This window comes from Bos indicus x Bos taurus, chromosome 5 (genome assembly GCF_003369695.1).
Source record: "Bos indicus x Bos taurus breed Angus x Brahman F1 hybrid chromosome 5, Bos_hybrid_MaternalHap_v2.0, whole genome shotgun sequence".
NCBI lineage: Eukaryota > Metazoa > Chordata > Mammalia > Artiodactyla > Bovidae > Bos > Bos indicus x Bos taurus.
Genome location: NC_040080.1, coordinates 83243051 through 83262808, shown reverse-complemented (window position 1 = coordinate 83262808; position 19758 = coordinate 83243051). Strand labels below are relative to the sequence as shown.

The 19758-nt window shown below is 37.1% G+C and overlaps 1 protein-coding gene across 3 annotated transcripts in view; it reads left to right on the top strand.

Moving 5' to 3' along the window:
* Positions 1-19758, top strand: part of ADAMTS20 (ADAM metallopeptidase with thrombospondin type 1 motif 20) — a 217418-nt gene that overhangs the window by 88545 nt on the left and 109115 nt on the right. For all 3 annotated transcript variants that reach the window (XM_027542621.1, XM_027542620.1, XM_027542622.1), the window contains 7 exons: positions 5021-5166; positions 6319-6500; positions 6597-6733; positions 9573-9690; positions 12077-12172; positions 15066-15232; positions 15391-15520. In XM_027542621.1, the coding sequence (XP_027398422.1) occupies positions 5021-5166; positions 6319-6500; positions 6597-6733; positions 9573-9690; positions 12077-12172; positions 15066-15232; positions 15391-15520 (976 nt within the window). The remainder of the gene's footprint in view (positions 1-5020; positions 5167-6318; positions 6501-6596; positions 6734-9572; positions 9691-12076; positions 12173-15065; positions 15233-15390; positions 15521-19758) is intronic.

Sequence of the window (19758 nt, the reverse complement as noted above, 5' to 3'; positions counted from 1 at the left end):
TTATAGTCTTTTCTTCTGGTCTTCAGGTCACTGTCATTGATAGTTGCTCTATAAATAGTTGTAATTTTTGTGTGTCCTTAGGAGGAGGTGAGCTCAGGGCCCACTATCTTTGCCCCATCTCCTGTCTGTTCTTTATTTTAAAGTAAATGAAACTATCTAGTATACTCTGTCTTGGCTAGGAGCTAGTGGGTCAAGCTTCTTTTGGTCAACATGATGGTTTTGAATTTTATTCATATCATTGTGTGCATCAATACGTCTTCCTTTATGTTGCAGTTTAATTCAGCTGTGCCATAATTTGTTTACCATTTTTCTGTTGATAGATAGTTGGGTCATTTCAAGTTTGGGGCTTTTATGTATAAAGCCACTGTGAGCATCCTTATATAAATCTTCTTGTGGCCATATGTTTGTATTTCTCTTGAGTAAATTGTTAGGTTATAGGGTAGGAGTGTGTTTAACTTCATAAGAAAGTACCAAACTATTTTCCAAAGTACGTGAACCATTTTAGACTCACCAACCAATATAAGAAAGTTTGAATTGTTCTGTATTCCCTGCCAATTTATTTTGTTAGCCTTAACAAACTTTTAGCCATTCTAGGGGGTACGAAATAAAATTTAATTCTTATTTTGGCTTGTATTATCTTAATTATTATCAATTTTGAGCATCTTTTTTTTTTTATTAGCTCACTTAACTATTTCCCCAGTGAGACAGTATGAAGAGTATGGGTTTGTTGAAGTCCAGGTAAATATGGTGAGATACCAAGACCTACTTTAAAACCCATGTAGATTAAAAGTAGAGGTGACATTTGGCATAAAATGTAAATCATGCTAGGTATAAATTCCCTTTAAAAAAATTAACTGAAAATAGTGAGTCCCTATACATTAGCCATATTGAGTATTAAGAGGTCCTATTATTCAAGGAAAGTTTAAACAAATATCCTATAATTTTTCCTTTAGTTCTTTTATCTTGTGACTATCTTACGTGGGTGATGTCTGTTAAATGCTTTTCGTAGAAAATCTATTTGCATGTAGACATGCTAAACCCATCTGACAATGAGTTAATTTTACTGCACAATGAACAACATAGCATTCTTTTTCATGGTCTGTTCCTTCAGAAACAAATAAATAAAAAGGAAATGTGCCAGGATTATTTAAACATTTCTGGAAGATGCCCACAAAATTTACATGCACACAGTATATTTTATTTTGAGATTTTGTTTTTGTTCACTTCTAGTATGGCTTTCTCATATTAAATGATTTGTTCTAATGGAGGGCACAAAGCATTTTTTTTTTTCTGATAATAATCTTGGTTATAGGATTAATTCATTCAACAAAAATTTGTCAAGGGCTTCCTACATGTCAGATACTATTCTAGGTGCTCAGAATATATCAGTGAACAAAAGAGGAATGATCCCTGCCCCTGTCCTGGAGCTTATATTCTAGTTGGATACTGCAGTATTACGAACAATATAATGGCACCATGAATAAGAGAAATAGAGCAGAAAAGGGATTAGATGTTGTGTGATAGGAGAGGGCAGATTTGCAATTTAAAATATGATGGTAAGGGTGATCTTATGGGAAGTTGCCTAATGAGCTGTTTTAAAGGAAGTGAGGGAGTTTGCTATGAGGACATCGCAGGGGAGTTGAGCTCCAGGCAAAGGGAATAGCCAGACTTCTAAATCTGGAATTTTCCTAGAGTGTTCAGGGAAGAGCAAAGATGACATTTCGACTGGAGTGGAATGAAGAGAGAGAGAGAGAGAGAGAGGTGTGTGGGAATTACTAGAAAAACTTTCAGGTGTTATGAGAATTTTGTGTTACTCAGAGTGAGATAATTGAAAGACTTGACAGAGGAGTCACCTAATTTGACTTAATTTTTAAACTATGTTAAAAAAGGATCATGGCTGTTCTGACAACTTTTGAGACTAAACTCTAAGGGCCAAGAGTAGACAAGAAGGAGATGTACTCAGGGAGCTGTTGGAGTAAAATAGATGTTGGCGGCTCAAATCAGGTGATGATTAAAAGTCAACTTTATATATGTTTTTAAAGGAACTAGAGCATTTGCTAATGTATTAGCTATGGAATATTAGAGGAGGAAGAGATAAGATGACTATGTATTTGGCTAATAACTGAGATCCACTCAGCAGATTTTGAGGAGGCAGGTTCAACTTTGGATATGCTATCCTTGAAGTGGCTATTAGACATTGAAACAAAAATGAGGAAGCAGCTGTCCATTGAGTTTGGAGTTCAGGAAAGAGATCTGGACTGGGAGTGACTGATGAAACAGATGACTAGAGGACCGTGCTCTGAGCCCAGAGACATTAAGAGATTAGAAAGAAGAAGAAATTGCAGAGAGAAATCATTAACGAGAAAAGAAAACCAAGAGTGGGTAGAGTCCTGGAAACCAAGAGAAGAAAAAGTGTATCAAATAAGAAAAATGATTAGCTATGTCACATGCTATGTCATATAAGGCAAAGAAGGCAGAGACTGAGAACTAGCCACTGGTCATGGTGTCCTGGAGGCCACTGGTGATGTACACACAAGCAGGTTCATGGAAAGTGGGATGTGAAAGCCTCTGGCTACAGTCAGGTAATGGCACCCCACTCCAGTACTCTTGCCTGGAAAATCCCATGGATGGAGGAGCCTGGTAGGCTGCAGTCCATGGGGTCATGAAGAGTCGGACATGACTGAGGGACTTCATTTTCACTTTTCACTTTCATGCATTGGAGAAGGAAATGGCAACCCACTCCAGTGTTCTTGCCTGGAGAATCCCAGGGACGGGGGAGCCTGGTGGGCTGCTGTCTCTGGGGTTGCACAGAGTCAGACACAACTGAAACGACTTAGCAGCAGTGGCAGCACAGTCGGGTAATGAGAGAGAAGAGGTGGAGAGAGTTAGACCACGAACAAAGACAACTCTTTGAAGGAAAAATAGGACAATAACTGGTGAAGGAAATGAGATCTAATATTTTTGTTTAAAAAGAATGAGTGGAGTACTTCTCAAACTATCTCTCGTAAAGGACTAGTATTCTTTTTAAAATATTTCTGGTCATTTATAAACATGCTATTGTACAAAATGGTAAAAATGAAATGAAGAAAGACATTCCAAGTGTGAGCCAAATTTTCCTATGGAAAACAACATGGTGGTTCCTCAAAAAGATTAAAAATAGAAACGTGACCTAACACAAAAATTTCTGGGTATATATCCAAAAGAATTGCATTATTCACAATAGCTGAGAAGTAGAAGCAACCCGTGTCCATCTGTGGATATATGGATAAAGAAAATGTGATATATACATACAATGAATATTTTTCAATTGTTAGAGGAATGAAATTCTGACACATGCTGGAACATGGATTAACTTTGAGGACGTATTGCTAAGTGAAATAAGCCAGTCCTAGAAAGACAAATTGGCTTCCCAGGTGGCGCTAGTGGTAAAAAACCTTCCTGCTAATGCAGGAGACTTAGGAGACAGGGTTTGATCCGTGGTTTGAGAAAAATCCCCTGGAGAAGGGCATAGCAACCCACTCCAGTATTCTTGCCTGGAGAATCCCATGGATAGAGGAGCCTGGCGGGCTACAGTCTATAGGGTCGCAAAGAGTCGGACATGACTGAAATGACTTAGCACGTGTGCAGAAAGACAAATACTGTATGATTTCAGTTATATGAGATATACAGAGCAGTCGAATTCATAGAAGCAGTAGAGTGGTGGTTGCCAGGTTTAATGGGTGCAGCGTTTCCGTTTGGGAAGATAAAGAGCTCTATGTGATGGTTGCACAGCAATGTGAATGTTCTTAATGCCACTGAACTCTACACTTAGAAATGGCTAAAAGAGTACATTTTGTTGTGTGAATTTCACCACAATTAAAAATAGAACAGGGCTTCTCTGGTGGTCCAGTGGTTAAGAATCCTCCTGCCAATGCAGGGGCATAGTTTGATCCCTGGTCAGGAAAGAATCCACATGCCATAGGGCAACTGAGCCTGCTTGCCTAGACCCTGTGCTCTACAACAAGAAAGTCACTGCAATGAGAAGCCCACACACTGCAACAAAGAGTAGACCCTGCTTACCACAACCAGAGAATGGCCATGACCAGCAACAAAGACCCAGCACAGCCGAAAATAAATGAATAAATAAATATTAAAAAATAAAACATAAGCTGATTTTATAATTATTAACTTTAATAAACAAAATTAATCAGTCAAAATCTTCTAAGTCTTCTGAAAGTTTCTAAATGCTTACTTTCATCTTCTGTACTCATTTTCTCCCAGTTGACAGTGACTAGTTCAAAGACCAGCATCTGTGCATGGACTGCAGTTTGATTAGCTCTCATATAGTGGCAACTGGAACAGTGATGATGTAGGAGAGATGGGAGAATTGCTGGAGTGGTGAGAAGAGATGAGATTAGGTGCACGATGGAGGGACTGATTTTGGATTTTTCATATCTACTAATGGGCAGGAAGGCTGCGTACTGGGCAGAAGGGATGGTGGGAGATTTTGGGTGTTGGGTGGGTGGAAGAGGTTGTGGGACATTTTGGACACATTCTTTTGTAGATTTCTACTTTCTTGATGAAAACAAGAAACAAAGTGATCTTTGAGACTTTGAGTAAGATAGAGTAGAAAGTTAGCCAAAAGAGTAGGAGAGTGATAGATACCTTTGCATAAAAGGTAGAAACATGGTTATATACCATATTAATCAAATATTTGTTTGCTTCTTTTTCAAAAACACTTTCCATTATTAAGTTTTCCCCATAGGTATAGGTCTTCCCTCTCCAGTGAGACTTCAGCTCTCATAAGCACAGTAAATTTCCTGTTCTTTTTTGCATTCTGTTGATTTGTTTACAGTTACTCAGTATATACTCAGGAAATATTCACAAAATGGTATCAAATGTAATTTCATTTCTGAATTGATAACATTCTGCTTAAAGTTGTATGCATTTTCTTCTACTGGTCTTTCTGCTGTTGTTATTATTACTGTGATGTCCTAACTAGATAACACACGAATCATTTCTTTTTGTGTCATTTTCATAGCATTGCCACCATGGGCTATGTGTAAATAAAGAAATGGAAACACGTCCTGTAGATGGCGATTGGGGACCATGGGGACCTTACAGTTCTTGTTCAAGAACATGTGGAGGTGGAATCAAAAGCACAAGCAGGCTCTGTAATCGCCCCGAGTATGTCTTTTTTATGTCACTGTAAATTAAGATTATCTCAAGGCACCAGAAAGTAAACATCAGTTTCATTCACTTCTAAAACTGGAGGTCAGTCTGTAAGTTTCTGAGATTCAGAAAACTTCTGGAATACTTTAAGCCATATTACTCTCTATCTTGGTAGATTCAGACCTTAAAAAAAAAAAAAAAAAAAAGTAAAATACTTTTAAGAATTTGAGTTAAGACAGCCATTTTCTTTCTTTTTTGATTTAGTGTAAATTTGAGAAATAGTTGCAAATAACAACAGTAATATAATGGCATTTTTACTTTTACTGTGCTTTTGTTGAAAGAGCCTGGCCCCTTTCAACTGTGCTTTGGTTTTCCTGGGTAAAATAGGTAGTTTTGTTACCGGTTCTTACTGTTTGGTATAATTTGTCATGTCATATTTTCTTTTTCTTATTTTCATCTTATAGTTGCTTCAGTGTCTTTAGCTTGAATAAGTACTGAAGCACAGATCCTGCTCACCAAACTATTTAAAAGAATTTAGGCATTCCATAAAAATTTTTAAAAATGGCTCTCTTATTATAGATATAAATAAAGAATTTTTAATGCAGAAATATGACATTGTATGAATAGAGTATGACTTAGTTTATTTGAATTTTAAAATAGTTGAATTATGCTGAAAGTCTTCATGTAAGTTTTTAATCTTCCAACATAAATTGAAATGGCGTTGGATGTCTATAGATTGATACCATGAAATTCTTTGAACTGAGTGATATGTAGGATATACACAACAAAGAGTCATATATACTTCTTTTTAATTTTAACATGGTGTCATCTTCGTTTGTGATCATCTTGGGCTCACTCTATATGTCTCCCTGCCTCCAAAATGAATAAACAAATCCCCACCATTAGTTCCTTGTTAGTTAATCTAGTTGTGAATAAGACATCATTTCTGCCCTCCGGGCCACAATGTCCATGTTCAAATGGATTTTCTATAGTTCCTTAACCACAGAGTTGCTTCCCAATCATGTTACGTACTTCTGTTAAAAACAAAAAGTGTTAGTGGGACATCAGTGGTTTTCCAGATCCTGGAAAGGGATGGAACAGTTTTAGAATGAAATGGCAGAAATAACCTTGTACTGATGTGCTTTAAACTGTAATGAATTTGACTAGGCCAAGAAACGGAGGCAAGTACTGTGTGGGCCGCAGGATGAAATTTCGATCATGTAACACTGATTCATGTCCAAAAGGCAAGCAAGACTTCCGTGAGAAGCAGTGCTCTGATTTTGATGGTAAACATTTCAACATCAATGGTCTCTCCCCTAACGTGAGGTGGCTTCCAAAGTACAGTGGGAGTAAGTAATTAGAATGTTTTTTTGCTGTGAACAGTTTTGAGACAAAGGAACACACAGCTGTGTCCGTGTCCACCCAAATTTGACTTTTTCTTACAGTTGCTGTAAAAGATCGTTGTAAACTCTATTGTCGGGTGGCTGGAACCACTAGCTTCTACCAACTGAAGGACAGGGTTGCCGATGGCACTCCTTGTGGAACTGAAACAAATGACATCTGTGTTCAAGGCCTATGTCGGGTAAGTAAAATTACTGCATTTAAAATGACTTTCAGAATACTGTTTTCCTTCTATTTTTCTAGCCAGATATTACTTCTGCAACTTGATATACATTCTTATGAATTTCAGTGCAGCATCCTTTGTTGCTACCCTGCTGTCTATAGGAACATGGTTAGGAGCTATTGTTTGCCGTCAGGAGTGACTCACGAAGCAGTAAGATGAGTTTGCTGGTTTTGTTTTGCTTATGGTGCTCAAAATCAAGATGAGGGATGAAGTCAACTTCCTAAGATGTCTCAGGACCCAAGGAATGCAAAGTCCTTTCACTAGTTTGAACGTGACCTTCTGTGGCGACACTTTTTCCCTCTGTGTTGGAAGTGGTGATATCCTCCCACCCTCTTTCCATTCTCCTACTTATATGCATTCGACAAACTTTTACCAAATTTCTATTTGGGCTCCCCTGGTGGCACTAGTGGTAAAGAATCTATCTTCTAATGCAGGAGACACAGAGACACAGCTTTGATCCCTGGGTCAGGAATATCCCTTGGAGGATGAAATCGCAACTCACTCCAGTACTCTTGCCTGAAGAATCCCATGGACAGAGGAGCCTGGATGGCTACAGTCCTCGGGGTTGAAAAGAGTCAGATATGACTGAGTGCACACACGACTGAGTACACACACACACACTCTGAATGCAACATACTGTTCTAGTCACTGAGATGAAAGGATAGAAAAGAACACCCGCCTCTGACATGGTGACAGATCTGTGGGGGAGATGGGTGCACACACAGGGCTGTGGGCTTATCTGCAAGGTGGCATGTGGACATTGTAGATGGCGTGTCTTAGTCATGGGGAAGTGGGTAAAGGATTTGGGGAGGCTCATGCAGGGTGTGAGTCTGGATCTAATTATTAGGATAAGAAAGTTTTAGGAAGGTGAAGAAGTAAGGGACCAAGGTTGGAGGTGGCCACCAGCTGATGGTTGTTAGGTGAAAGTGTTTTCCGAAGTCCTTGAAGATCCAAGGATTTGGAGTTAAGCAAGAGGGGTGATTTGAGCATGTTAAAATCTTCAGAATGTACTGAGTTGTTAGGAAACTGGAGTTAGGTAGGCCATTTAGCAGGGCTTCCCAGGTGGTGCTAGTAGTAAAGAGCTGGCCTGCCAATGCAGGAGATATAAGAGATGTGGGTTCGATCCCTGGGTTGGGAAGATCCCCTGGAGGAGAGCATGGCAACCCACTCTGGTATTCTTTCCTAGAGAATTCCATGCACAAAGGAGTTTGGCAAGCTGCAGTCCAAAGGATTGCACAGAGTTGGGCATAACTGAAGTGACTTAGCACACATGCACTCAGGCAGGATTTTAGGTGAGAGCAGATGAGCCCCTGAATGAAAGCATGTAAATTGCAGATGGCAATCCTAAAAATGGATGGTGAGTTTGAGAACTAGGATAGTGAATGTTGTCTAAAGAATATAAGTATCATCTTGTGAACTCATTCCTTAAGTGGAACTTAATAGGACCAATTCTTCTCCCTATAACCAAACATCTGTTATTACCTAGGTGATAAAGGCCTTGCACCCAAAGGGCTAATGAGATGTTTAGAGAAGCTGAAAATAACTTACAGATTGGAAATAGCTTTCAACTTCCCTGATAGTTCAATTGGTAAAGGATCTGCCTGCAGTGCAGAAGACCCAGGCTTCATTCCTGGGTCAGGAAGATCCTCTGGAGAGGGATAGGCTACCCACTCCAGTATTCTTGGGCTTCCCTTGTGGCTCAGCTGGTAAAGAATCCACCTACAATGTGGGAGACCTGGGTTCGATCCCTGGGTTGGAAGATCCCCTGGAGAAGGGAAAGGCTACCCATTCCAGTATTCTGGCCTGGAGAATTCCACGGGCTAGTCCATGGGGTTGCAAAGAGTTGGACATGACTGAGCGACTTTCACTTCACTTTATTTGACTTTTAAATGTGAGAAAAGGGCACTTGGTGCCTGAAAACTTGTTTTATCTAAGTTAAACCCAGAGAGTCAGATATAATGAGAAAATATGACATATGTCTGAACATAAAGATGCATATTACTTTCAGAAAATATCTGGATGAAATTTTCATTTTGGAAATATTTACCTTGTAAATACAAGTCATAAGGCCTATGAATTTTTCTTATTCTCCTGGTCACTAAATTTAAAAGAGTGTTCCAAAGAACTAAGTGTTACTGCAGTGTATGCAGAGGGCACCATCTGTGTGGAAAAGAGCTGCATTTGTTCTTTCAAAGCCTTGGGTCAAACTGTGTACTCTCACCTTTATTTATTTACTCATTTGTTTCTGAAACACTTTATTATGCTGGATATTAATTTTAAGGAAGTAAGTTATTTCTTTCAGATATGCTCAGTTTATCCCCAGAGTTCTAAGGTCATAAGTTAAAAAAAAAAAAAAGTAAATCATCAACGACCTCTTTTTGAAGTTAGTGTAGTGTGTTACTTTTTGTCCCATTTGAATCACATGTCCTTAAAGAATTACTCTCAAATAATCGAAATAGGAATCACTGTCAATATTTATTACAATGTGGATTCTTAGTTTTTAACCTCCAGGAATTTTTAAGAACATCTAAGAATCTATCTTTAAATCCCACACCAGGTGATTTTGATGCAGGAAGTATGTAGATGATCCTTTAAAAAACTGCTTTTTCAACCAGGTTAACAGCTGTGTGAAAATACCGGTGTACATATAACAAGATCATTAGATATTCTGAAAAAATCCTGTTGTATTGAATTTCCTGTTAATTGAAAGAATGTTTTTGGAAAGAACTTTGTAAAGCCCTGTTAGTGGTTTGCTGGTCATTTTAATAATCTTGACTGTAATTATTATATTTTGAAGCAAGCTGGCTGTGATCATGTGTTAAACTCCAAGGCCAGGAGAGACAAGTGTGGTGTGTGTGGTGGGGATAACTCCTCCTGCAGAACAATGGCAGGTGTCTTCAACAGTGCACATTATGGTGAGCTTTGCATTTCTTTCCAGTTTTCTCTTTGGATATAATAATGGGACTATATCATTAAGGAATAATAGTGTTGGTTTGTTATTGTTTATTCTGTATTTTAGTTCAAAATGATTAATTAAATCTTGTACAAGTTGTATGATTGAATTAATGAATTTACCTGCTTAAGACAAGTTTAATTCTTAAAAAAAGTTTAGGTGCATTTATTAGAATAAATCCAGTACAATTTGACAATGATGTGTAAATAGTCCCCCTGTCGTACCAGTTAATGAAGTGTTTTTACTGCTGCTTCTGCAATCTATATTGTATATGTTTATAATCTTTCCAGGAAGTTTGCTTTCAATTATTTTTAATCATCTGAACCACATGCTTTCTGTGTGATCTGGCCTATCTGTTGGTTTTTTTTTTTTTTTTTTTTACTCTTTTTTTTAAATTAATTTACTTCTTTTATTTTTATTTTCTATCTGTTGTTTTTTATTGATGATATATTGAAACTGATTGAAGGTGAAGGATGAAGCCGTTAACTTAAATGTTAATTTGGAATTATCATTACATTTGATTTTTCAGTAAGTCTGGATGACAGATATAATTGATATTTGGCCATGGCTTCATTTTTCTTGAAAATTTTTATGAGAATATATCAGATATTTTCCATTAAATTTTCTGAGAAGTGTTTTTTATTTTATGGTAATAAAATAAACCCATTAAAACTTTCTTTGCAAAATAAATGATGTATGTTTTACAGTTTTATTGTTCAGCTTCAAATTGTATTCACTTGTTTTTGAACAGAGTTAAGGTAGTAAGAATTGATTCAATTAAAACAGAGTCATTTAGATCACTATATTTGTATGAAAAGTGTAGAACATTTACTACTCTGGTCATGCTTATGCATCTAAGTTACTAGATGATTTGACATTATTTTTCTAGTTGTTATGATTCTTTATTTCTTGGAAACCGTATATATTTGATCCCTTTTTATCATCAGTGGCACACATTTATCAAAATCCGGTCTGTATTCACTGAAAAGTAATTTTGCTATATAAAGCCGAATGCACAAAATTAGAATTTAACCTTGCAAAATTGTGCTATGAATTAATCAGTTTGCAAAGGGAAAAAGATTAAATGCATGTGCAGGTTCTGAACAGCATTTGTCACATTACTGCCCCCTAGTGTTAGCTTTCATCTTGTCACATTTGCAATGCCTTGGAATACTTGAAAAGCATAGCAAAGACATAAATAGTGGAGCTGGTAGGAACATTTTGTAGTGAAAAAGAATCATGAGTCAAATTATTTCTGTAGGCTTATAATCTACAACCAGTATGCATTTAATGTATACAGAATAACCATACCATTTATCACCTTATATTTAAATGTGATATCTTAAAGAGATATAAATAAATAAGGCTGCTCTGAAAACACAAGACAATCTCATATGAGACTTAACCTCTTTTAAAACTTCCTCTTCTAAAGTTAATTTCATATTTATAAAATTTAATGTATATGAAAAATTTCAACTCTTTTTGTTTTTATATTAAATGAAAGAGGAAAATCCTAGTAAGAGAAAGGAAAACCTTAGAATAATATCACTAGAGCAGAATTAATTGTTGACTTAAAACCTGAGAGTATTTGGAAAACGATGTGACATGAGTGGTTTTAGTGCAGGAAAAATGTTTCTTGTTTAATGTATATTTGTATATGTAATGTAATGTATATTTGATATAGTGTTTCCTCATATTTTGAGAAGTGCCAGTGTTATTGAATTTGGTCTCATAAAACATTTCTCTAGAGTAAACTTTTTACTTTTCTCTTGACAATTTGTTAGTAGACTTTAAAAAATAATGTAAAATTTGGGGGATAGCTATGGAGATTCCTGCTTACACTGGAACCTAAAAGCTTAAGAAAAATATTTCTCTTTAACGTTCACTATTTTGCTGTTCACTGAGTCTGTGTAAACATCTAGCAATGGTCAACTATTTTTATATCTCCTGGATTTGTGAATAGCATTTGGAATCCTGTATTTTTCCCCATTAGGAAGTATAAAATGTAACAGTATTGGTCACATTTTAAAATTAATGCGTGTGTTAAGTAGTTCAGGAGCTAAATTACTAGATTCATTTTTATTCTATATTCAGAATTTTAAAAGTAAGAGAAATTAGGAAGTGCACCTTAAGAATCCCAAACTCTGTATTTCTAGACAACAACCACTTTTTGTTAATCCTTAGTAATTTGTATAAAACATTGATTCAAAAAGAATAAGCACATATCATCTTTCAGAGATAAAATGAAATTAATTCTGACTATACTATTCAGATTTTTTACTCAGCAGTACTAGCCTCTGGGCCATCTGCTTTTTGTGAAAGTTAACATGTATAAAATTATATTGCAGGTTATAATGTCGTTGTAAAGATTCCCCCAGGAGCAACAAACATTGATATTCTTCAGCACAGCTATTCTGGAAAACCAGAAGATGACAATTACCTGGGTAAACATTTTTAGTTCAATGGCAGCCAGTATGTGCAGTTTCATGGAGGTCTGTGGTTGTAAATTCTTGGAAGGCAAGAAGAGCCCCTTGAATAAACATGCAATTTCGACTCAGACTAAGCCAAGTCATCTGACTCCATATATGTGTTCTCTTTTTGAATTACATACCATATCATGTTTTAAAGATACTGAATTAAATTCTGGAAGACAAATTAAGCTTTTTTCCCCATGAGGGTGTTTTAGATAACCAGGGGTTATATTCAGTTAAAGTTGTGTGTGTATTTAGAATACAGTTCTCTAGTTATAAACCTCATTGGGGTTAAATGTTTTTAAAAAAGTGAAGTCGCTCAGTCGTGTTCGACTCTTTGCGACCGCATGGACTGTAGCCTACCACACTCCTCTGTCCATGGGATTTTCCAGGCAAGAGTACTGGAGTGGGTTGCCATTGCTTCTGCAGAGGATCTTCCCAACCCAGGGATCGAACCTGCGTCTCCCACATTGTAGGCAGATTCTTTACCATCTGAGCCACCAGGGAAGGGAAATGTTTTAAAATTTTTTTCTTAAATATCTTTACCATGTAGTACAAGTCTTTAAATACAGTTTTTATTGTGATTGTATCTTTATTGCTCTTGTGTGACAGAAAGAGAACTATAGTTTCATATTTTTAGATGTTAATGAACATAGTCCTAATATATTCTCTTTTAGCTATTTCTAGAATATACATTCCAGTTGTTATTTACTTTTTGGAAATTGACTTTAAAGTATTTCACTTAGGCCCAGAGATGAAAAGAATGCTTTACAAATCTTTTGTTTCTGTCTGATAAATACCTTAATATTGACTTACATGTAATTCACTAAGCTGGCGATATAAAGCTGATAATGCAAAAACACCTGCCTCACATTAATGAAATGTGAAATATTGGCTCAAGTAATCAATGCTTTGAATTGATTGGGAATCTGAATCAATAATGAACAGCCCATTTCAGAAATTATATTTGGCTTTATAGAGTCAATTGTAGAAAGAACAACTGCTGAATGGATGCAGATTTTCCTTCCAGGGTGGTGAAAAAGTTTCGAAAACTAGTAGAGGTTGCACGACATTGTGAATGTACTACATGCCATCAAGTTGTTCAACTTAAAATGGTTAATTCTGGTTTCGTTAATTTCATCTCTATAAAAAAAAATTCCTAAAGAAAATCAAACGTAAATGTTTTAACTGTTTACATTTAGTAGCACTTCTTTTTCTTTTGCACATACATAGATATATGCCATATATATCATTTGGCATAGACATTTGCCATACGTATTATAGATAATTTATTATGTCTCTCTTAGGATCCAAATGTAGATATTTGATTCTGCTCAAGTTTAAAGATTAGAAATGTTCACTACTAAAATATCAGTATACTTTGTAAAAGAACTACTAATGGAAATATCAAAATCTAAATAGGGGAGCAAAATATATGAGTGGAGTCTTTAGAAAGGACTTGTAATTTGCTTTGGTAACTAAAAATAATGAAAGGTATAGAGTTTTTCTCAGTAAAGTTTTGTTTATTTCCCTTAATTTTAGTGTAACAGGCAGTCCTTTAAACAGGCCTGTCCACTTCTGATAATGTGCAAATATTCAGGGTGATCTTCATTTTGTTGGTTCTTCACTGAATTCAGTGTAGTGTATAAAGACAATCACAATAGCCCACACAGACACAGAATCACCAAACATATTTGGTAGTATTCCCTTCAGCATTGGTTTAAGGCGTGTAGTATTTGTTAAGTTTAGTCATGGTAACTTGTGTGCTTTGGGTAGGGTTTCCTGGAAGACCAAATAAGTGTTTTCCAAAAAGATTATTCCACTGAGAAGTATAGTAAATCAGCAAAGATGTATTTAATTAACATGGGGGTTTTATTAGTGTAAAATTTAAAATATTAGACACCCTCTCGAAAATTTAAACTAACAGCACAGTGCTTTACAATTTATACATTAAAAAAAAAAAAGTTTCCAAATTTTATTCTAATTAAAAGCCTGTGAGTTGGGAATTTTTATTATTCCTATTATGCAATTAAAAAGCAAGTAGTTTATCCAAGATCACATAGTAATTAATTGGAACAATTTGAATTTAAATCAGCCGTACCAAGTCCTGTGGTCTTTTTACGACCACAACACAGTGGACACCATGCATTTTTGTATTTACAAAAGTAACAAATTATGAATACATACTCTGTTCCATACTCATATACACATGTAAATATTAGTGTATAGATAGGCACACATATACTTATTTGATATGCTGATGTTAATACCTGTCCATGGGAAAGTGCAAGAATCACCAGGGGCAAGAACAGAGGGGGCAGTGGGAGGGTTCTGAAAAAGTAGCCACTCACACAGGCGTGACCAATGATGAACGCCTCCCATGAAAAAGATCCAGATGTTTACAGAGGGAGGAGTAGACAGGCATGGGCTTTTAAAATATTGACCCTAGGATGTTGAAGCTTTATACATGTTTTCCAAGGTAAACAGAACACTACAGCAGCCTGGCTGCCCTTTCTTTCCTCCCCGTGGATGACCAGGATTGATTTAGCTGATCTGTCTGCATGACTTCTCTCTGTTTTTCCACTTCCTGTATGTCTCTCCTGGTGCTGCATGCTTTGTGGAAGATGACCTTCTCAGAAAGAAAAATTATAGAGTGAATGTATTTTCATGGGTTTGGCTGATACGCTGAAGTTTCACTGCTTATGGGTTAGATACCACTTTATAGTAAAATAAAGTTTATTTCCTCTGTATTAATTTGTATTTATATTCTCTAACTGCAGAAGAAAAGAATGTGAATTGTAAATGTTAAAACTGTTTCTGGACCGTTGACTGGTTTTGCTGTTTCATGAGCACTATCCTTTTACAGCATTATCGGACACTCAAGGGAATTTTCTTTTGAATGGGAATTTTGTTGTAAGTATGTCCAAAAGGGAAATCAACGTACAAGGAGCTATTTTTGAATACAGTGGTTCAAACAACTCAATTGAAAGGATTAATAGTACTGATCGACTGGAAGAAGAACTTGTTTTGCAGGTAAATTCTTAGTAGTTGTTACTAAGACAATTTTAATCATATTAGTAAAATATGATGCTTAAGTAAATGATTTGTATTTATTATTAAACATAAAGTGATATCTTTTAAGAATATATCTTTTATGAATTGATTGTGTGCCCCTTTGTATTTTTATTGAGGTTTTGTGTGTGGGTAATCTATACAACCCTGATGTACGTTATTCCTTCAATATCCCCGTGGAAGAGAAGAGTGATCTATTCACATGGGACCCATATGGACCGTGGCAAGACTGTACAAAAATGTGTCAAGGTACACTAGAATTAAATAAAAGGGACATAAGTTCAGCTGTGGCATGCTGGTATAATTTGGGGTGCTCTTGAGTCTGGCTGCCTGTGGAACCCACATACTTATACCACATAGACTTACAAAGGTTTCCCGTCTTTGTTCTCTGTCTGCTTTTCTCCGCACTCATTCTGGGCTTCTTATGCTTAACAGCCTCCCTTATCTCAGCCCTTTTCAACGTTTTGCATCACAGCTCCTTTCCTACCATGTCCTTAATCTCTTTCTCGCAGTTACAGAAAGGTTCACTTACCGTGACACTGTTTTCTAGTGAAATGCTCACCTTCTTGTCCTTTTTCTTCCATCCACTTTCCCAGACACCCATCTTCTTTTAGTGTTGTGGGGTCAACATTCTCCCATCCTCTTATTTCCCTTCTCTGACCACAGGGAAATGTGTTTGTACTGATGGATGAATAACTGAAAGGAGCGCAGGGGGAGATGAAAAAGCCGTGACGTTATAGTAGAAAAGCAAGTGAAGAGACTGGTATCTTTGGGCAGTCTATAATTATGAATACCTGGTTGTGTGATGCTACCTTTATTTGAATCAGTAAATGTTTATCGACAGACTATTGTTTTGGATTATTAGGACCCTGATTTTGCATTCAAGTTTTAAAGTCTAGTGGATGAAACACAAGAATGAGTAAATTTTCTTAATTTTAAATGGTAAAAGCCATGCCACAAGTATGCATCGAGAAGACCCCAGGAGAGATGGAATGAGCAGTTTGAGGTGAAATGGGAAGATAGAAATAGGTGTAGAGTGGAAAAGTAGTTCCCAGGGGCACTAGAGACAAGGTCTGGAAATTAGGAGAGCAGTGAGTCAGAGGAGAAGCAGCTCCGAACAGTACAGAAATGAGCTGAAGAAGGTAGGTGGCCAGAGGCAGTAATCACAGAAGATGGGAACTTGAAGGGCATGTTAACAAACTGACCTCAAGGTACCAAAGGAATGGTGGTATCCCATCCCAGAAAAAGGCACAGACTTGGTCCTGTGGTACTAGAACAGCAGTGCCCGGATGCTGGTGTGGAAACAGGCATTCCTGTTTGAACAGTGTCTCCGGGGAGGGAGACTGAAGCAGATGATGCCAGGCTGACTGGTACAAACACTGCAAGTAGGAATAAAGCTTTGGTAACACACAAGACAGAGGAATTCATGTCGACAAAAAGAACCTGGTTGTGCTTATAGAAGAGCATAGAGAAGTGGTTTGGGCATCTGGGACCAGTATTCCAACATAACTGGGTAAAACTGGTCTGTGGCAGTACATATGGGGAGCTAGAAGAAATCTAAATAAATAGTTGAATGAAGGAACATTCTAAAATATGGGGGACACACCAAATAAACACATAGCAAGATGCAAAATGAAAGGCTGCAGAAGGCATCTTGAGATAGTTTGAGAGTCTGAACCAGGAAAGATCTCTTTCCTACAGAAGGAAAGGAGCCATTAATTCAATTGCCACAAAGTATATACTATGATTATAGTTCCTTTTGTATGTGTGTAACTTTTGGGTTTCTCTAAAGTGAAGTTTCTTTAGTTTTGTTTACTTGTTTCCCTGTGCACTGAAAATGATCAGGCTCCAAACATTTTGTGAATGCTATAAATTTTGTGTTAATATTTTGGAGCTCTATATTCAGTGTATTGGTTTCAGCTTTCCTTTCCTTTTTCTTATATGTTGCTCCTTTGGCCCTCTCCTCTCTTGCTCTCACTTGGCCATGTTGCTTTTCAGGCCTGTTACCTGGCTGTCATCGTGTGCTTTCCCTTCTTTATCATCCTGTGAGGTCTCTTTAACTTTCTTCTGTGTTTGGATTCCCTGTGTCCCAAATTCTGTGAATTCCTCTTTTTATTTCCTCCACTGAGGATAACATAGCTGTCGGACATTTCCTGAGAAAGCAAGGCAGTTTTTAGAGACCTTTCCTGTCTGAAAATGGCATTATTTTGTTCTCACCCTTGATTGATAGCTTGGCTCATATAAAATTCTGAGATAGATTATTTTCCTTTAGAATGCTGAAAATCTTGTTTTCCAATTTCCAGTGCTTGGATATGATACTTCCTGGTATAGAAATTTTGTGTCTCCCCTCCTAAATTCCGGGAGTGAGAAATGTCAGGACACTGTGTGTTGGGTTGGCTTTTCCTTTCATCTATTTCCCTGGTAATTAGGATGCCTTCCAAACTGGAAACACAGATTCTTTGATCTGAGAAGTTTTATGTATGATATCTTTGATAATTTCTCCACATTAAATTTTCTCTTCTATCTTTGTAAAATTTATATTGTCTGGATATACAGCCTCCTGGTCTGATCTCTTATCTCGTAATTTCCTCTCCAAATGTATATTTTTTCCTTAGTGTTTCTTATCAACAGCTTGCTTTTGTTTCATGGATGCAATACCTGTGTCAGTGAGAGTATTAATTATAGTCTTGGAACTTTCTTCTTCTCCCTGACATATTTATTTCCTTTTAATTCTGTTTCTGTTTATTTAGGTCTCTTTTGTGTGAGTTGTCTTTCCTATATTGCCTACTGATCCTTTGATGTTTATTCATATTTAAGACTAAAATGCTAATTGAAAGTCCTGTGTGGATTAAATAAGTCTTCTTATGGTTCTTTACTGTGTCTTTGGGGGAAAGGCTCAAATGTTGCTGTCACTTAATCTTTCTTCTTGAGCTAAAGAGTTTTCCAAGAAAGGAATTCTCCCATCTTCTGATGGCCAGTGAGGGGACTGGAGAAACTGTAAAAATTGGCTTGGAGCCAGAGGGAAATGGAGGGTGAGCCCAGTGGGCCTGAATCTCATCATATCAGTATGGAGACTTTTACTGAGTCCCTCTCTTTTCAGTACAGCGCTTCCCCAGCTTCCCTCAGCTGCTGTGTCTGTGCCCGCAAGTTCGTGTGCTCTGGAGCTATGCTATCCAGTATCCGGTATGGTAGTTACTAGCCACATGTGCCTAGCCCATTGAAATATGGTACGTGTGAAATGCACAATGAATTCTGAAGGCTTAGGATGAAAAAAGAATGTGAAATATATCATCAATAGTGTTTCTGTTGACCTCATGTGGAAATGATCCTATTTGGGTATTTGTATCTTTTTACTTTTTCATGTCACTACAAGACCATGTGAAATCACATGTGGTTCACATTGTTTTTATTAGATAGTGCTACTGTTGACTCTTAGGTGGAAGTCTGACTGTTCTTCATGAATACTTTTCAATCACATCTCCATTTTTTCAGGCCTATGCCTCACACATTCACCTCTTCAGGGGAACCTGGTGTTTTTGATTCCTGGGCTTTGCTTGGATTCTGTGGCATGAATGGTTTGTTTCTTACTTTCTTCCTCCACAGGCTCAGGTTTCAGCTTCCTTGGCTCTGTTAAAATAGTAATTTCCATCTTCTTTTCATATTTAAAATTTCCTTTTCCTGCCTACTGTTCCCTCTTTTATTCTTTTTGTTCTTTCAGGTTTTTGCCTTTTCAAAATTCTTTATAGTTATTTCAGATGGTATGCATGCAGAGATAAACATGCATGTTCATGTTTCGCCAACTGGAAGATTACAGTTGAACTTGGAGAAAACAGAAATTTGATCATGCCACTGACAGCTTGAGCTTTTTCCTATCTCTTCATTGTGGAAAGTGCAAAGTTCAGTCTACTCTGGCCTCTCTGACTTCTCTAAGTTTCCTTCATTGTGGTTATGCACCATATAAACAACTGCTAAATCTCAATGACTTAGAACAACAAACATTTATTTCTCGCTCATACTGTGTGGTAGCTGCTAATTGGTTCTGACTCTTCTTCAGCTTGTTATTTGCATCCATGTCATTCTCAAACAAATTAATAGACTTTATTTTTTTAGAGGGGTTTTAGGCTTGGGTTCAATCCCTGGGTTGGGAAAGTCCCCTAGAGAAGGGAACAGCTACCCACTCCAGTATTCTTGCCTGGAGAATTCCATGGACAGAGGAGCCTGGCAGGCTGTGGTCCATGGGGTCACAAATAGTCAGACACCACTAAGTGACTTTCACTTTCACACTAGGTGTATAGAAAGTTGAGCAAAAACTACAAGAAAGTCTTATATTCTCTTTTCTTCTACAACCCCTCCCCAGTTCCCCTATTATTACCATCCTGCATTCATGTGGCATGTTTATTCCAGTTGGTCCATTACTATCAACTGAAGTCTGACCATGCTGCCTTTTCATTCAGGATTCCAGGCTTGAATGATCAGCCCCATCTGGA